Here is a 19,416-nt window from a genome sequence, read left to right on the forward strand (position 1 = left end):
GCATATTATTCATGTTTTTTGATAAATACGGTATTATCATGATTCCTGGCAAATTGCATAAAATTGTTGACCAATCAATCAGAATTCTTAACGTAAGACAACTCTACTTGAATCTAGTGAGTTGTTTAAATGAGTGCAATAGACAACCACTGGATATAAGCGACTTAGGAATAGGATATTTATCTGCACCTCGATAAATAATTATCTCTTAAACGAGTTAGAGAAGAAGAATTCTTGACAAATTGTTTTATACTTTTAATTCTTGACAAATTGTTTTATACTTTTGTAATGTATTCAAAATTCTTGGTAGAAAGTTAGCACCATTTGCTGTTATATAACACAACGCTCTGGTAAAGCCGATGGTAGAACTAATGTAATTTCAGCTGAAAATAGTATAAAATAAATACTATGTGAAAAGTTAAAAGTTAGTTTATACACTAGAAACTTACCTTATACGTTTGTTAGTGGTATTGTACTTAATATAATCGTTGTGTAAACTTTTAATTTGGTTCTCACAGATGAACCGCCAGCTACTCGACCACCAACAGCTTGCGGAATCAACGAAGCAACATGCTCTAATGGAGACTGTATACCCAAACAAGCAGTTTGTGATGGAGATTTCGACTGTGCCGATGGATCTGATGAAATGCGTTGCAGTAAGTCAAATTATCATTTGATACTAACACTTTGTTTAAACAGAATGTCTGGCACTTAGATTTAGATATAAACACTAATTTTCATTTGATGACCAATGAATTTCATCAAGTGAAATACAAAAGCAAACTTTACGAGCATATATTAAATTTTGCAAAGGAACCATGCAGAGTAAACGCGATTCTTGTTGATTAATTAAATCAGCTGGCATAACTTACACGTACAATGTTGTTTTCAGGAAAATAAATTAACTATTTTTTTTCTTTTTTTTTTCAAGTGAATGGTAATATTTCATTAAACTTCCTTGCTTTTAGAAGAATAATAATTAATAAATAATAGAATTAAATATGGAATTATATTAAATTGTTTCCTAGTCCTAACATTCGCAGTTATTTAATATCGTTTAAGGCAATAGGAAATAAATTTAAATGCTAATGTTAAAGGAATTTATATGAAATGAAAAAGGAATGACGAAATGATAGAATCTCAGGAAAACACTTAGATTGTTATCCATCAAGAAGTTTACCGAGCGAAGTAGCTCAAGTGGTAGAGCGTTGGCTTCAGGAGAACGTGAGTTCGATTCCTGCGGCCGACCATCCTGACTGAGTTTTTCCAGGGTTTTTCTCAGTTCTACCAGGCAAATGCCGGTATGGTATCTACTAAAGAGGCCCTGGCCGATACCTTCCCAAATCCTTTCCATTGTTGTTGTTGTTAGATATCCAATATAAAATGACCTCTGAACTGTATCTGATGATTGTTAAATAAAAATAAATAAATAAAAAACTCACATGACCTGGTATCGAAGATTAGCGCCGTATTACTGAAGTATTTTTCCTCAATAGAATAATGTGTTTAGTTTTTTATTTCAGACTTAATATTTAAGAAAATCATGGCTTTAAAACAAAATCAAAGAGTAAGTACCTGAATATTTCTCAACGTTATTTCAGAAGACTGGAGAATTATTTAAGACTTGTAGTAATCATTTTATTTATTTATTTATTTATTTATTGAAGGTAGTTCGTAGAAATTTATATTTTTATCTATTTTCTTTTCTATTTTGTTCAGATCCTCTTGGCTGTGAACCAAATGAATTCCAATGCGACAACAAAAAATGTGTTATGAAAACGTGGAGATGCGATTCAGACGATGATTGTGGAGACAACTCAGATGAAAGAAATTGTGCAACAAATCCACCTGGTGAGTAGAAATTACGAGACAAATTCAAAAACACTTATGATGGAATTTTAAATAAACGTTGAAAAGTAGGATCCCTTGTGAAATAATCATTATCATTATAAATTCCCAATTCCAGCATTCTGTCACTTTTCCCACCTTATTTTTCTTTTTCCTATCATGTCTTTTTGTTGGCTCTACTCATGATCGTTTTCCTATTATTTCCATGTGTGGAAACTTCTTAAATAAATGTTCTTCTCTCCTTCTTTTTTCAGGACCATATTGCCTAACCTATTTTTTTTTTATTTATTTATTTTATTTTTAGTGATGTATACTCTTGGTGATTTCATTTCTTCTTAGATCTTTTGTTGTCTGTGCGAGAACGCTTTTTATGCTATCAGGTCTATCTCCTTCATATTCCTTATCGGCACTGTTTATGTTTCCGTAGCATAAGTGATTATAAGTATATTCCCAAATAATCTGATAACTCTTTGTGAACATACAATACAAAACCACAACTCTAAACAACAGAACAACATTGGTTCCTTCGTTTTTCTTTGACAAGATAAGTACTTATATCTCAAACAGGTTTTATTCTACACATATCCCTATTCCATTTACTAGTGTCTTTGTTTTCACTCCAATATAACTTTCCTACTCCTCATTGATCCTTTTCATCTTGTCTCTTTCATTTTATTTTACAAAGACCAAGTATGTCTATTCTTCTTCCCTTTGCAAAACCCATCAGTTCTATTTTACCTGAAGAAATAAAATGTTCGAGAATCATATTTAAGATCCCTTTTCGTATCAAGTGGTTTCCCAAGGCTTCGTGAAAGTTTGAGAGTAAGTTTCTCTTATGGTGGTTGTTCACCTGATTTCACGTGGAAATAAGGTGTGATTTTGTACGTTTCTATGACAACCCAAATCTTTTAAAACATTATAGGTTTTTAGAATATATAAATTTACAATAAATTAAACCTCCAAATATTCATTAAAGACACGGATTAGCAGAAAACAACATTGTTCAAAAGTATATTTATAAAATTAGAACATTTAAATGGAATTGAAAACAGAAGTACTGTAGAAACGAAAAGAGAAAGTAAATTAGACATTAGAAAAAACAAATACTTAACACAGACACAAAATTTCCAGTCGCCAGGTCGCCATTGGCGACTAGAAATTTAGAGCTGGCGACCAGTGTTCAGCAGGAATGGTTTCTGTCTAACTCACAAGGCTACGCTGTTTCTCACGAAAATGATAGTCACTGAGTGAGAGAAAACGCGGAATGTGAAGTCTTCACAACGGACATGGAAAGTGAAATCTTCAGAAAGTTATAATTCGCCTTTCCTTACTGAATGATTTGCTGACAATTTCCAGCAATGGCCCTTCACTTAAGGACTTTGATCCGAAAACTGCAATCCTCAACTGATAATTCAGTGCAGAGAGAGAGAGAGCGTTACACAAACTTTAAGTCTTAAAGTAAGATATTTTTTGTAACATGTATATGAATTGTCCAATTCAAAATTATCTTGAATCTAATTGTCTAGTTTTAATATTTTATGCCTTGATATAATCTCTTTCTTTGTCAAACCAAAGGCATAAGGGGGGGGGGTACTCTCTTAATTTGTACGTGAGAGATACTGGCGACCATCATTTTTGGATCGGCGAGTCTGACTTTGAAATTTTGCGCCCTGACTTAACATGTATGTAGGAGATCTGTCCAGAAAAAAAAATAACTTTCTAAATATGACGGTATTTGCCGTTTTAGAAGTTATTCAGATTTATTTTTTTCAAAATAATTTCTTTACTATTAATACATCGTTCCCAGTGCATCTTCCACTGCTGGAATGCATCGTAGTACACACTTTTTTGAAATAGTCTGAGGTCGCTTAGCGATTTTGTGTTATCTTCTCTATCGAATCGAAACGGGGACATTTCAGGGTAGGTTTCAACTTGGGGAGTAAAAACAATTCTGGAGGTGCTATAAATCAGGCGAGTAGGATAAAATTGAGGCAAAATAGTTGCACTGTTCTTCGCCAAAAATTCCCTAATGTGGATCGCCGGGGGTGGGATTATCATGATGCAGAACGCAAGTTCCATTTTTCCAAGCTTCCACTCTGTTCTTCCCTACAGCCTCTCTCATATGCGCCATCACTTTTAAATAATACCCTTTGTTGATTGTTTGATCATGTGGAATGTATTTATAATTAACTAACCACAAAAATCAAATAAACCAATAAATATCACTTTAACGAGTGAGTGGCTTTGACGTGCTTTTTTGGGTCTCGGCGAAGATTTTCCCACCCACTGAGATGACTAAGCCTTTGTTTCAACGTCATTGTCAATAGACTCAAGTTTCGTGATCTGTTACAATGTTTTGTCAAGAAGTTGTCGTCTTCTTTTGCACAGTTCAAAAAATCTTCAAAGATTTCCACACGTGTTTACTTTTGTTCATGTGTTAGCAACTGTGAGACTATTTCTTTTTTCTTTTGTAATCCGATACATGTTCACTGTTTCAACTAAGATCACATGACAAGACGAATTACTACTTTCTATTTCCTTAACTTTTTCGCGAACGGTCAAACAACTATTTTCCCATAGTACATCGCACTTTCTGAACGTGAACGTCAGGTTTTGCTTCATATTTGACAAAGATCTTTCCTTCTTTGAAACACTGAAACCACTCATAACACTAGGTTAGTCTAGTACATACTTCTTCGTACACTTTCAGCAACATTTTGAAAGTTTCTGTAAATGTCTTACCCAATTTGAAACAAAATTTGATGCTCACAGGCTGCTTTTTCAAAACCTACATTTTTGTAATACCACAAAATCGTCACAAGTGCAGAACATAATCTCACTCCAACGATCGCAGTATTCACAATGACACAAAGCAAAATGATACAATTGCCGTAAAATGCTTGGAAAGAAACCCACTGCGTGGCAGTGTTAAGCAGAAAGTCAAAGATAGTTTCGTTAATCATATTTTAAGGGCAGTTTCGTTGACTTTTTTAAAGTACGATTTCTTTTCGTTCGGACTTTATAACATATAAGAGAAAAATATTAATTTGATTCGCACATTATAAGGATTTTTGAATTGAAATAGATTAATATGAAATTCAACTCAATCTTGATTATCAGTAAAATATGTTAATGGTAGTTATTATTAATCATAATATATTTGTAGGATCACCATGCAGGTACAACGAATACCAGTGTCAATCTGGAAACCAGTGCATTCCAAAATCTTTCCACTGTGATAATGAAATCGACTGCCAGGATGGAAGCGACGAAGTTGGATGCAGTAAGTTATTTTCAGATTATTATTTTGCGATGTACTTCAGATATAATTAATCGTTAGAGCATTGTTTTCATGATACGGAAGCCCTTTGCAAATTGAAAGCCAGTTCTATAGTTTTAAGTAGCGTTTAATGGTTGGTAGTTCCAATTTTAATAATGAGTTCTAATGTAAATAACAATACATTTAGTTTAGTTGAACTACTGATTAACATTCTATCACATTCTTCTTTTCTTCTTCTTCTTCTTCTTCTTCTTCTTCTTCTTCTTCTTCTTCTTCTTATTATTATTATTATTATTATTATTATTATTATTATTATTATTATTATTATTATTATTATTATTATTATTATTATTATTTCAGCAAAGCCATATATTCAAGTTCCGCCACCACCAATGATTCAAGTTTCAATTGGAGCTGTATACACAATTACATGCACAGCTGTCGGTGTACCAACGCCTGAAATAGTGTGGAGATTAAACTGGGGACATATTCCATCTAAATGTCAGACAACCAGCGACAATGGTGTCGGAACACTTGTGTGCCCGAATGCTCAACAAGAAGACCAAGGAGCTTATAGTTGTGAAGCAATCAGTAGCAAAGGATCCGTGTTTGCAGTGCCAGACGCAATTCTTGTCCTGAAGAAAGTGGAGAAACCTTGCCCAGATGGTTACTTTAATCGTCTGGCAACGACACCCAACGAATGTATTTCATGCTTCTGCTTTGGTATAACCTCTGACTGTGATAGCGCCAATTTATTTATTTACCAGGTAAGTTTAAATAGGCGTTTAAGAAAAATCATCAATCAAATTTTATCAAAAATACTGCAAAACAATTTCATTTTTGTTTGTAGATTTTATTAGATTGATTGATTCTAATGTCAGATACATAGATTATCAAGAAGTAATTCTTCAAATCAATTTCGATACAATGGCGTTGCTTAATAATGTGTCATTTCTTTTCTTTAAGCTTCCACCACCAACTGCCTGGTTTACTAATTAATATGTTGTTTAAGTATTTAAAAAAATACATAAAGGAATCATGATAATAGCTTGATTTTGACAGTTTTTTTGAGAAAAATGGATGGTGGAGTGATATATGAAACATTCCATTTTCCGTATTATTTTTTGTAAAATTAAACATCTTTTTTGTCTCTATCAAAATGACATGCATCCTCTTAAACATTTTAAGTAATATGTGTCTTCCTCATTTTGATTTTAGTAGATATTGAGTCATGAGTAACAGTAGTATGGAGTGCTTTCTCCCCTCCCCTCCACCCCTGCCCCCAACACCTAGCCAGTTAGTTTAATCATTCACCGATATGTTTTCTAACATTAAATAAGTTAGAACAAACAGTATGAATATACTGTACTTTTCAAATAAAAGACTTTTTTTTATACAAGACTGCAGATGTTTAAAAATAACTATACTTTCTTTCTCTTAAGCTTCCACCACCATTTGATAACTACAAGATTGTAGGTGTTAGAGTCGATCCAATTACTGGTGTTGTTGAAATTAGGCCAGAACCTCCATTCCAAGCTGGTCAGCCATCACTTAGACCTCAAAGAAATGGATTCCAGGTAATTTGTCAGTTCTTTTATGGGTTGATTTTAAAAAGAAAATGTTACATTGATTTCTATTGATTATATGTATCCATACTAATTCAAAATTATCCTTTAGCTTATTGACTGTTTGGGGATTTTTTTTTATTATTATTAAAGTGTCAGCCATAAAAAGTTGTTATCTCTTGTATTTGGGATTAAAAATGCTTTACTTCCAACTGACTTGCTACTTGTATAATTGCGTATTGATGGATCTACTAGAAGCCTATTAGAATCTAATATTAGTCTGATTAGCTTACTAGTTGGGAGTCATAAAAACAAAAATTTAAGTTACCTAAGTAAGAAGTAGAGTTTCAAGTGAAGGTTTGAAGTAGTAGCTTGTATTCCTGTTTGTATTGAGCATTAAAATAGAACATGATGTAGAAGAGACACAGGCACTTAATGGGCTCCCTTTCAAAAATTATTTCACTGGACTGTTTTAGTTTGGTATATAATACTCTTTATTGTTAATTTCTAATTGTCATTTTTAGAAGGACCCATAAATGCTTTTTTTTTTCTGTTATAAATGTAATTCATAATTTGCATTATAGCGAATTTTTTATTAAAATAAATAAATACAAATATAGGACACAAGTCTATGAATTGAATGTTCATATTATATGAAGACAAGAAATAATATTAGCATGAACAATTAGTATAATTAAAATAATGTTCATTTATTTATTTCTATTTTCAGTTGTATTCTGCACCACCTGATGGTAATATTGGGTTACAAAGTAATGTGGTACCATATTTCGCATTACCGGAAAATTATCATGGAAATCAACTTAAATCTTACGGAGGCTATTTGAAATACACAGTTCGTTACCAAGGACAAGGAAGGCCTATTACTGCACCAGACGTGATATTGAGTGTAAGTCAGTTTGGCAATTGTATATAAACCAGAAGTTCTTACATTAGGTGTATTCTTTTTTTTTTTTTTTAAAGTTTATTTTTGTGCATGATTAAATTAATTATATTTAATCCAGTTAGTTGTTGTTTATAACTTAATGTGAATTCCAACAGTGATCTTTAAAAAGAAAGTAAGTCTATGTGTATACTTCAGTTTTTATTGTTAATTTACTCCCTTAAGTTATGTAATCATGTGAAGCATGTCCAGAAAGTAATTTTCGTTTGTAATTTATGCCGCAACTGCACTCTAATTGTAACAGTGCGCATGTGCGCCGCATAGTTTGATCTCTTTGCAAGTCAATATTGCAGTGGACAGAAGCGCAGATGCTTCGTAGTAAGTTGCAATGATGAAGCATGTCCAGAAAGTAGTTTTTGTGTGCAATTTATGCCCCAACTGCACTGCAATTGTAAGAGTGCGCATCTGCGCCTCATAGTTAGATCCATTTGCAAGTCAATGTTATCGTAGAGAGAAGTGCAGACGCTTCGTAGTAAGTTGCAATGATGTTCAAGAAAATCTAAACACTTACCGTCTGTAAAACGCGGTGGGCTATACGATTTTTGAATGCATAGAATGTGTTAGCATCTAAAATTTATCGTTAAATTGGTGAAATTTATGATAAACAGATCTTGAGTACCTCAATGGTAAGGTTGCGAGAGTTAAACGAATCACGAAACCATGTGCATGATGAGGAACGTTTACAAACGTTGCCTAGAAAGTATTTCTTCATCATTCCAGAATTCACTCCTGATTTTCATCTCTTTTTGCACCGGAGAGCTTTTATTCTTGGCTAAAGCATCGGAGGCGACAGTAGATCAAACAATGAATGAATGAATTTGAATGGGAACGTCAGCAACGTGGCTATCTGCTCCATCACGGTGCAATCACACAAGCTGCATTAAATTTGTTATCACCCACAGCCGGCATCGCTCTTCAATATGAGGATACAAAATATGGTATCCCGTTATGACAAGTATCTCAACAAGACTGCGAATATATTGAAACTTAGTACAAGGCTTGCATTTCAGTGCACTTCATTGTGTTTAGTTCTGTTACACTTTGTGGCTTTTTCATTGATCAACGGAACTTTCTTTCTGGATGAACCTTGCAATAGAAATGCTTGGCTACATTCCTGTAAGATAAAAGATTTATGATTTTCATTAGTTCTTATATTTTATTTTTATTTATTTATTATTTTATTATTTTTTCTAGGGAAATGGATTTACGTTAATCCACCGTGGAGAAAGAATTATACCAGGAAGGGACAAAGATGTATCTGTCAGATTTTTCTATGGAGAATGGTACAAGATAATCGGCGCTAGGGTCGGTGGAGACATTCCTGAACAACCAGATGAATTGGCAACAAGAGAAGAAATTATGATGACGTTAGCAAATGTAGACAACATTTTAATCAGGTAAAAAAAGCTTTTTTTCTCTTTTATTTTTTTAGATGGTTGTAAAATATTTTCCTATCCAAGTGATACATTGTGTAATTTAAGTGACCATTGATTCAGATAATTTTTAAGAACATCTACCTAAGTGCCTAATAGTTGATTAATAGTTAGCCAAGGTAATGAATACCTATAAATGTAACACAGAGCTGTGCAGCCTATGACCGCTGGATTGCCGATATAATCTACAAAGGGACCAGTATCTCTTGTAATGTGTTTTTAAAATTATGTTAATCACGGCAGTAGGAATATACACATGCTCAAAACTCGTTTCCCTCCGTTTAGTTGTTTATCATGTCATTACTTTACATATTTCTGTAATTCTAAATAATAGAGAAGTATTTATCAAATTAACTGCCTGTTTCTGAAGTTTAACTTCTTCCGGGTTTTTAGTCTTGATTTTACAAATTCTGGCTTATCTGTTATTACCATTAACTATTTGTTACTAATACGTTTAATACTAATTTTACGTGTTATTAAGAATGTTAATTAAAATGGTCATTTGTTTATATTTTCAAAATATATTTAATTACTATGATAAAATATGACTAGTGCAGGGATGTACGCAGGAATTTATTTCGGGAGGGATCTAAAGCGTTTTGGGGGGATCCAAATACAATTTGAGGCTAAATTATATGAAAATTTCTAAAATTTTCCTAAAAGTAGACTACATTTACAAAAAAGTCGGGATTTTGGAAGGGGGGGATCCGGAACCCCAGGACCCACCCCCTGCATACGCCCCTGGACGTGTTTTAAGAAGTGCTTTTTTCTTTTCTGGTGAACAGTGCATCGAAGTAAGTCAATATGAGATGACATACTTTGGTAGTGTACAGCTCAAAAATAATGACTGCCTCTTGAAAACACTTTACTATTTTACATTATAGCGTATTGCATTAATCAGAAATTCCTGCTCTAATTTTTTTTATGCTATTACGCTCATCTCTGGTGCGAGATGTCTCTTGTTCAACCCCCCTTCCCCGGCCACTCGAGCTTGTAGTGGACAAAATCGAACCTATGAATTTTCTCGAGACTCTCCCGTTTCCTCCCACGTTTTTGTTCCATCAATTATTTCATAACCATTAGCTTTAACTGATCATCCGTCTCTTTTAGTTCAAAGGAAATAATCGTTTGGTATATACTAGAAATTTAATTTCATTTATACTGTTATTATTTAATGTTATTTTGACAATGTTTTTAAAAATTGTGGAAATAAATTGGGGACACCGTAATCTAGTGGTTAGAGCGTTGGACTCACGTCCACGTGGTCCCAGGTTCGATTCCCGGCTTCCCAATTTTCGGCGTCCACCCAGCGTCGTGAGGTAAACTGGGGAATCACGTGAATGAAAGACATGACGGCCACTAGAAAGCTTTCGATACGCCGGTTAGTGACAGAGAGACGCAGCGTGCTAACCACGTGCTCGTCTCTAGGGTGGACGTAGTTCAGCCAGTCGCTGACAGATGGCGTTGAGGCGGCTCATGCCTTCAAATGGGCATGAGCCGCTTTTAATGAAAATAAATTACAAAACACAATTCACACCTAGATAGTGCATGCGTTTCTTAAGATATTCAGAAGAAAAAATATTAATATCATTCAAGAAGTATTTTCTTTCACAACAAATGGTTTTAATTACAAGAAGAAAATTTATTAGTACATAATCTATGCTTGCTATATTTTATACATTTTTTTTTGCTTTAGAAGTTAAACCAATCTTATTCGAATATTATGTTTTATTTATTTGTTTTATATTTTTATATCAATATCTAACTGAATATTTCATAGAACCCAATACGTGGATGGTCCTGTTCTTGACACGGCAATCAACAATATAAGAATGGATTCAGCCACAGTTTCAAACACTGGGCAAGGGCAAGCTTCATATGTTGAAGAATGTAGATGTCCTGCTGGCTACACTGGTTTGTCATGTGAGGTGTGTATGTTTATTTACTTATTTATTTATTTATTTATTTATTTTACTATTGTTGTTTGTGATTTCTTCAACTAGGGATTTGTTTGTCACTGTATATCTAATACAGGTCGATTATATGAAAAGACAAGAAAAAAATTCTTGACAGACTGTCCTAAAAAGATATTTGAGTTGCTGAGTTTTTTGAGTTGCTGAATTCAAAAGTTACTCCTGTTTTTCTCATCGCTCACCATTGTTACATAACTTAAATTGGACAGTACTACTGTCTAAATGAAAATAAATTTTAGAAGGGTATGAATATTTTTTAAGTATCTATGCACTAATGCACATAAAATGTATAGATAAGTTTCTGTATTAAATGCTAGATCTGTTTTGTACAAATATTAGGTTACTGTGAATTGAAATGTATTATTTTTCGTGTTATGCCTTACTTCCATTTTTTAGTGATCATGGTATGTAAAGAGTGTTAGTTCTGTTATCGTAATATATCTAGAATTTCACATTGAGGCATTCAGCAGTGGTCTTCTCTTCATATGATCGTCATTCTTTCCTAATGTTCTTTTCTCCATTTCATTCTTTCTATATTTTATTACAGGATACTTCATTGATAAAGCATATATTCCACTGTTAGTTTATCTGTATGTCACTAGGAGCGCTGGTTATCAATTATATACGTCAAATAAGAGCTGCGATTTATTAATGATCTGTTTGTTAACGCTGTTGAAGAATCAATTTGTACGCGATTGCACTTTGAAAATAAAAGTATACTTGTCAATTCATCACATCAAAATTCTTGCAGAATACAAAATTAAAAAAAAAAAAAAAATCATCATTGACCTGTGTAACTAGTAAAATTTACGGACTAACAGACATCTCTGATCTGAATACAATATCAAGTATAAGACAAAGTTTATCTTACAGATTTCGTAAGTAAAATAGGAATATTTCTGTATTTGTCAATTTGAAAAGTCACATTGTATTACAGTACATATATATATATCTTCAATCGTTGTATTTTTTTAAACATCGTCTTCAAGCACGATTGTTGTTCATAGGTTAAGCCATCGTTTCAATTATTAGAATTCCAAACTACGTTATGCATAAGTGTCGGAAGCCTTATAGAACGGCTTTGTCCGTCCGTTTGTCCGTCTCTTGACAAGTATCAGAACAGAAACGGTAAAAGATATCGAGACGCGGTTTTTGCAATCGATTCAGTTCAGCGTTCCAAGAGTAGATTTTGTCTCTTCCGTTAACTTCATTCAAACTGGAAATGGTTCAAATTATCCATTTCTAATTTCAACATTTATCGCCATAGAACAAAAACGGTAACAGATAGCGAGATGGTTGCTCTTTGAAAATAATTCGGTGTCTCAAGGCAACGTACCATGACTATTCCGAATGTTCTACCAAAACCGGAAGTGTTCAAATTAATGTTACTTCCAGTTTCAATACTGATTTTCACAGAGCAAGAACGGTAAGAGATAGTGAAGTGTGGTTTTCTGCAGTCTAATTATTGTCCCAAGAATAGGTTCCATCTTTTTAATTAACCATCTATGCAAACCGAAAGTGGTTTAAATTTGCCATTTTCGGTTTCAACATTTTTTGCCATAGAACAAAACTAGTATCAGATAATTACAGTGTCTCAAAGAGCATACCATCATAACTCAGAAATTTACTATAACATTTGGTTTCAGTTTTGATTTTCATAGAGTAAAAACGGTAACATATATCGAAATATAGTTTTTGCAGTTGATTCAGCGACCATCTTCTCTGTAACCCTTTATTGAATTCGGAAGTGGTTCAAATTAACCATTTCCGGTTTCACCATTTATCTCTATAGAACAAAAAAATAATAGATACCAACAAGCAGTTTTCTGGAATCGATTTAAAATCTCAAGAATATGTATCATCACAACCTGCAACACTTCAAACCCTGTAACCTGCAACTACTACCTCCGATTTCAATACTATTTTCCGTAAAGCAAAAACGATATTGAGAAGCGGTTTTTTGCAATAGATTCAGCTTCCCAATAGTAAGTTCTGTCTTCTCCCTTAGTTATCTATTCAATCCGAAAGTGGTACGAATTAACGATTTCACCGTAGAACAAAAATAGTAAGGCATAGCGAGTAATGGTTTTTTGATATGGATTTACCGTCGAAGGAACAGGTTCTGTCTTTGATCTTATCAATTTATTGCAGTCATTAGTTATTGAAGTACTACTTTAAGTTTACTTTAAGTATTAAATTTCCATAGTTTGGAAGTCTCCTGTAATTTCACACTGTGAAATGAAACTCACTTGTTACATTATAAATACCCCTAGATATTAATGATAATTTTAGTTTCTGAAAAAAACTGAAAAAGTGTTAGTTGCTTACAAATTCTTTTTGTTAATACTTCCGTTTCGATATTTCATTCTTTTATATATTATAGCGATGCGCTCCTGGTTACTCCAGAAGAGATCAAGGTCCGTGGTTAGGAATCTGTCAACCCGAAGAACCGCCTCCACCTTGCCGTCCTGGCTATTATGGAGATCCCCTTAGAGGCATTCCATGCCAATTGTGTCCATGTCCTCTGACAAACCCATCTAATCAGTAAGTTTGCCTTAAGATTCAATCTACTTTTAGAGAGAATTGTGATTGCAAGTTGCAGCAAAAAATTAGGATATACTGTATATTTTTAACTTATAATGCATGAAAGAATTACATTAGCTCGATATATAGGTCTTTAAAATTTATTTATAAAGATAACAAAACAGATTTATTGTTGGTCCAAATTGAGAAAATTTAGAATTGAAATAAAATGATGGCCATTCCTTAGGCTTCGAGCGGAATTGTCGAGAAGAATATCAATTCTGTTTGACATGAACTCGTTCACCGTAGTTAAAATCTTCTCATTCGATACAGTTTAAACTGTATATATTGTAATGAAAATATGTTTATTTTATATATATTTCTAATTTGAGTCATATATTTGCAGATTTGGCAGAACGTGTTACTTAGATACTGATAGTCAAGTGACCTGCAATTGTCCACGAGGCTATGTAGGAAGACGATGTGAACAATGTGACCGAGGTTACACAGGAAACCCATTAATAGCAGGAGATTCTTGTGTACGAAGTAAGTAAATTTAGAAGTAGGAAGATCTACAGTATGGAAGAACATTCAAAGAAAAAAATATTTCAGAATTTTGAAAGTAATGGTCAATAATAATAATGAAAAAGATGTGTTGTTCATATAATACAGGGTATATCAAAAAGAACTTTACAAATTTTAAAACATATTGATTTGTTCATTTATTTTACAGACATGGTTTTGGTGTCATTTTGTAGCAAAATACATCAAGTTTTGACTCACGTAGTACACTAGTTTAGAAACAAGACACCGCAAGCGCTAGCAGCAGTTGCAGCAAAGATGGCTGCCTTTACTAGTCCCGAGCATGTTAGTTGTGTGTTTTGGTTTGCGACAACTGTGTAAGGTAATTTTCGTACAAAGTATGGTAAAGATCCTCCCAGTAGGCTTACTATTTATCAATGACATAAGTGTTTTATTGAAACTGGATGTTCGGTAAGACACAACAAATCTTCAGGTCGTCCCCGTACATCTGAAGATGTTGTAGAGCAAGTGAGACTTCAGATGGGATGTGTGCCGAATCGTCAGTTGAAGCCATATTGAACCTATGTAGATATAAGGTTTAAAAAATATATGTATTTTGTTACAAAATGACTCCAAAATCGTGTCTGTAAGCTAAATAAAGAAATCAGTATGAGTTTTCAAAGTTGTAAAGTTCTTTTTGATACACCCTGAATATTTATCAAATATTTCTGTTTGGTGTTCATTAAGTTTTCTTCATTATTTGGATTTCGTTTACAGAATTTCGTATTCCAAAATATTTTTTATCAATTGTCTGCATAACTGCTTTAATTCGTAGTTTCAAATCAGCAGTGTTTAATACTAAAAGCGGCTAAAGAAAAAAAGTCACAATGTGAGATTAGGAAAGCGAGGAGGCCATTTTATCCATATTTCGTCTTCATCCCTAGCTCTATCAGTACAGGGGGACGCGGTGGCTCAGTGGTAGAGCGTTCACCACTGGTGCATAGGATCCTAGTTTCGATCCCAGCTCTCGCCAAGTGAACTTTGTGGTGGACAAACACCGTGTACATGGGTTTTCTCGGGGCTTTCCCGTTTCCTCCTACTTTCTTCATTCTACCATTTCATTCACTTCTCATCATCACCGTCTCCTTTTACCTAGCCGGCATAAACGTGGGACATAAAACTTAATTATTTCATTTCATTTCATTTTCATTTTTCTATCGGTACAGTAGTTTGCATTCAGAAATTGATGAACTGTTCGATGGAAATCCATAGCTTACAAAACAGGAGGCTTTTATTTATCAACAAGGCTGAAATGTACCCTATCATATCGTTAAATTAATAGAGTGGGAGTTGAAGATGTAATGTGGATGAAGTGGCCTCTTCACTCTGCTCATCTTTACCATATGATGACTATCTGTAAGGTTATATCAAAGGAAAAAAAGTTTTTATGTCATCTCAATCATTGAACATCAATTAGCTATTTAATATTAATAATTACATCAGCTGTTCAGAAAATTGGCAGAAATATACTGAAACGAGTATGGTATGACTGGATTACAGAATTGACATTTATAAGCCCAACAACGGAGCTCACACTGAGGATCTTTTAAGATATTTAGAACTTTAAGCGTTAATAGAGCAATAAATGAAAATACAGTAAGAATTATGCGCCGGTCTCATTTCTGATATTGTACATTCATGGATTTTTTTCCCCATGTACAGTTAAATTTTTCTCAAAACAAATACATTTTGTACATTCAGTTGTTTAGATAAAATTACACATTTCACTATACGAAATACCGGTATATGTACTACACAATGTTCCATAAATCAGTTTAGCGATCGTTACTGAAGGAAAGAAACGTAAGTAATGTTTTAATGAGTGCAAATATAATTTTGTAATGATTAACCATTCTTCTGTGGAAAAAAAAAACTCGTAGGCATGCGAATTAAACATAAAAGTATTTGCTGGAAGACAAAAGGATTTGGAACATCAACAATTAAATGTACAAACCATAGTTGATAAACTATCTTAGTACTAAATGATTTTACCTTGTTGTAATTGGCGGTATAGCTGTTTTGTCTCAGATGTGTACAGAACAACTTGGAAAACATTTTGAACATCTTGTAAGAACTTTCCTTACAACGACTTGTAAGTTAATATATTTTCCGTAGTACTTTTCAGTAACTGCATACATTATTTATGTTAAAAGAACTTACGGAACATTAAATACGCTGTATTTTTATTTTGGATGTTTTAATGCGTGAACACGACCGAACTGTGTATAATTTTTCTTTTCTATTACCAGGCGAGTGTGATCCAGCTGGAAGCTTGTCACCACAAGCAGATCCAGTAACTGGAGAATGTTTCTGCAAGGTTGGTAGTTATACTGTGTGCAAAGATATATATATGTGAAAACACACACAAATTGGCCAGTATTATTGACAGATTCATCTATTAATATTTTGATTGAAATAGAAAAAAAATATATTTCAGCTAAAAATTTTGAGTTAATAATGTGACATAACTCGTTTCCATTTCATGTATCAAATGAATGTATTTTGTTCTTCTGCTTTAGTAACAGAAATTCATATCAGTCCCGTCCCTCTCCCCCCTTTTTTTATGTTTTTCAAAATGTTGCGGAAATCAGATAATAATAACTAAAATATTTCAGTAACCTTGTTTAATACTAGCACAAGTGCCTGCTCTTCGCACAGACTGAAAAGTGTGAAGATAGTCCCAAAAATACCCAACCTAACAAAGAAAACAAAAAAATTGGGAAAAACCATCTTGATTTCTCAACATACACTCGATACACTTTTCCCAGCAATGTTCAGTAACTTCTATAGCTGTTTCTAATGTGAAACGTTGAGCTCCTCAAAATAGACATTAACCGCAGACTCAACCTGTTCATTGTTGGCAAATCTTTTATTACTGAGCTTTTTTTCATATTAGGAAAGGGGAAATAATCCGATGGGGCTAACTTTGTCGAATAGAGTGCGTGAGGAAGCAACTCTAACTTTAGCTCATTGATTTTGGCCATCGTAATAACAGATGTGTGGACTAGTGCATTGTCTTCAGGACACTACACTTTCTCTTTCTTTAAATGTGGCCGTTTTTCCTTGATTTTATAGCTCAAACGCTGCAGTAAGTTTGCATAGTACTCGCTGGTGTTTTCTTTTCCTTTTTGAAGATAATCAATGAAACTTATACCACGCACATCTCAAAAAAGTGACGCCATGACCTTGCTAGCAGATGGAATTGTCTTCGCCTACTTGGGAGCTGATTCTCTCCTTTCAGTTCATTGTTTCGACTGTTTTTTTCATCTCAAGTGTGAAGTGATGGACCAATGTTTCATCAATGATTCTGAATTATCGCAAAAACTGGGCTTTATTGTTGTGAAACATCGCCAAATACTCGATTGAAACATCCACACGGCGCTGTTTTTGTTCCATCGTGAGTAAACGCGACACCCATCTCGCGCACAGCTTTCTCATGTCCAAATTTCAAGTCAATATACGATGTACAGCACTTTTTGAAATGCTTACCATGTCTGCTAGCTTACACACTTTCAGTAGACGGTCATCTAATACCACTTCGTAGATTTCCTTCACCATATTTGGCGTAGTCACTTCATTTGATAGACCACTACGATATTCGTCTTTGCAGCTCGTACGACCTCGTTTGAACTCTGCCACCTAATATTTTACTGTTGTAAACGAAGTAGAAGACTCCTCCAGGGTAAAATCATACTCGGCTTTGGTGTTGGTAGGACTGAGATCTTTCAAATGAAAGTATTGTATCACATAACGATGACCCATTTTTTCCATGTTTGCAAATTCACTGAATTCGTTTACTGTTGATGTCTACCAAATAAATACTAAACAACGCAGTGTCTTCAAACTTCGAACTTAAAGCTTTATAAAGTTGTTACTTTCAACCACAGTAATGATTTTCAGTCAGCTATACGCCAGATCGGGTACTTCTGGGACTACCCACGTGAATTTGAGGAGGCATCTGAGATATTCTATACTTTTTGAACCTCGAGAATGTGCGAACTTCTCCTAAATTCCCTTTGAGGCGAAAATTGAAAAACGGTTTCTTACGCGATTAGATCTGATGAAGAAAGGCTCTCTTGTATATTACTAAGGATTAGGATTTAGAAAATACTGTTTAGTGAGAAAGTTTGTGTTATCCATTTTCAAAGAATGCCTATTCAAGGCGATTATCATATCGTGAACTGAGATGACGAACTGAGCAAGAACGTAGACCATCTCAAAACATTGCTTAGTTTACTGAGTAATATTAAGTACTTACTAGAAAATTACATAGAGAAGTTATTATATTTTACTTTGATCTCTGCAATATCCTTTTAAAAAAAGCAAATAAAAGACTGATGAGCACTTTTAAGTGTTTTGAATAACATGGATTTCGAAATTCAGTGTAGGCCTATATATTGTAAGGTAGAGCAATTTAGTACACGGGATTTGGTTTTCTCCTACAATCTTTTTATTATAAAATTCCTGTTATATATAAGTATAACACACAAAGTCGCTATAGATGTTCTCGGAAGAGCAATACAAAATTTACTCAATAATTTGGGTAAAATATGTGTCCCTAGAGCTCACGCAAGCTAGGCGGGCAAGAAAACAACAGAGCTACGAGCAAGCTAGGTGGTTGCGGTTAGGATTCTTTCAAAAGTCCAGGCAAGCTAAAAGAATTTGATTGAGTTCCCACAAAGCTCCAGGTAAGCTAAGAGGCTTAGGTTGGGTTAAATTTCTTAGAGGTTCAGACAAGCTAAAAGGCTTGTGTTAGGTTAAATTTCTTAGAGGTCCAGACAAGCTAAGAGAGATGAATTGACCAGCGGAAACTGATGATGATAGAGACGTTACATGATGATTTATACCTTCTTCTGGATAGCAATAGCGTTGGTGCTCCTCTTCTGTCACATGGCCAGGTGCTGACGAGGATGCCTGTCGTCTGCTTCTTGTAATAATTGTAGTAGAATAGTACGTAGTTTTGTTTATAAATAAGAAGCACGTTGTGGTATTTACAAATATTAACCGCACATGTAGAATGTTACAATATGCATATACGTAGAGACTATTGTATACAGGCTTGACTGTAGGCCATCACCAAATCCATGATATACGCATTTGATATACATATACATGACCATCTGAGTGGAGAACTTCGGTGTAGGGTTCCAGAAACCCACATGTTAACTTTGTGTTAGGTCAAACCCATCCTGATGTTTTCTACATCCCACTGTCAAGATAATAAATTTTTATGCAACTTTTTAAATTGCGA

General features: G+C 34.0%; 1 protein-coding gene across 29 annotated transcripts in view; it reads left to right on the forward strand.

Moving 5' to 3' along the window:
• trol (terribly reduced optic lobes) overlaps positions 1 to 19,416 on the forward strand; it is a 1,284,884-nt gene that overhangs the window by 1,123,244 nt on the left and 142,224 nt on the right. For 28 of the 29 annotated variants that reach the window (XM_081736787.1, XM_081736791.1, XM_081736768.1 and 25 more), the window contains 11 exons: positions 519 to 656; positions 1,720 to 1,851; positions 5,015 to 5,131; positions 5,489 to 5,895; positions 6,571 to 6,705; positions 7,424 to 7,600; positions 8,849 to 9,051; positions 10,868 to 11,015; positions 13,444 to 13,604; positions 13,990 to 14,129; positions 16,415 to 16,482. In XM_081736787.1, the coding sequence (XP_081592913.1) occupies positions 519 to 656; positions 1,720 to 1,851; positions 5,015 to 5,131; positions 5,489 to 5,895; positions 6,571 to 6,705; positions 7,424 to 7,600; positions 8,849 to 9,051; positions 10,868 to 11,015; positions 13,444 to 13,604; positions 13,990 to 14,129; positions 16,415 to 16,482 (1,826 nt within the window). The remainder of the gene's footprint in view (positions 1 to 518; positions 657 to 1,719; positions 1,852 to 5,014; positions 5,132 to 5,488; positions 5,896 to 6,570; positions 6,706 to 7,423; positions 7,601 to 8,848; positions 9,052 to 10,867; positions 11,016 to 13,443; positions 13,605 to 13,989; positions 14,130 to 16,414; positions 16,483 to 19,416) is intronic. The other variant, XM_081736769.1, reaches the window with a different exon arrangement.

Source organism: Thermobia domestica, chromosome 13 (genome assembly GCF_964235325.1).
Source record: "Thermobia domestica chromosome 13, izTheDome1.hap1.1, whole genome shotgun sequence".
Classification (NCBI taxonomy): Eukaryota; Metazoa; Arthropoda; class Insecta; order Zygentoma; family Lepismatidae; genus Thermobia; species Thermobia domestica.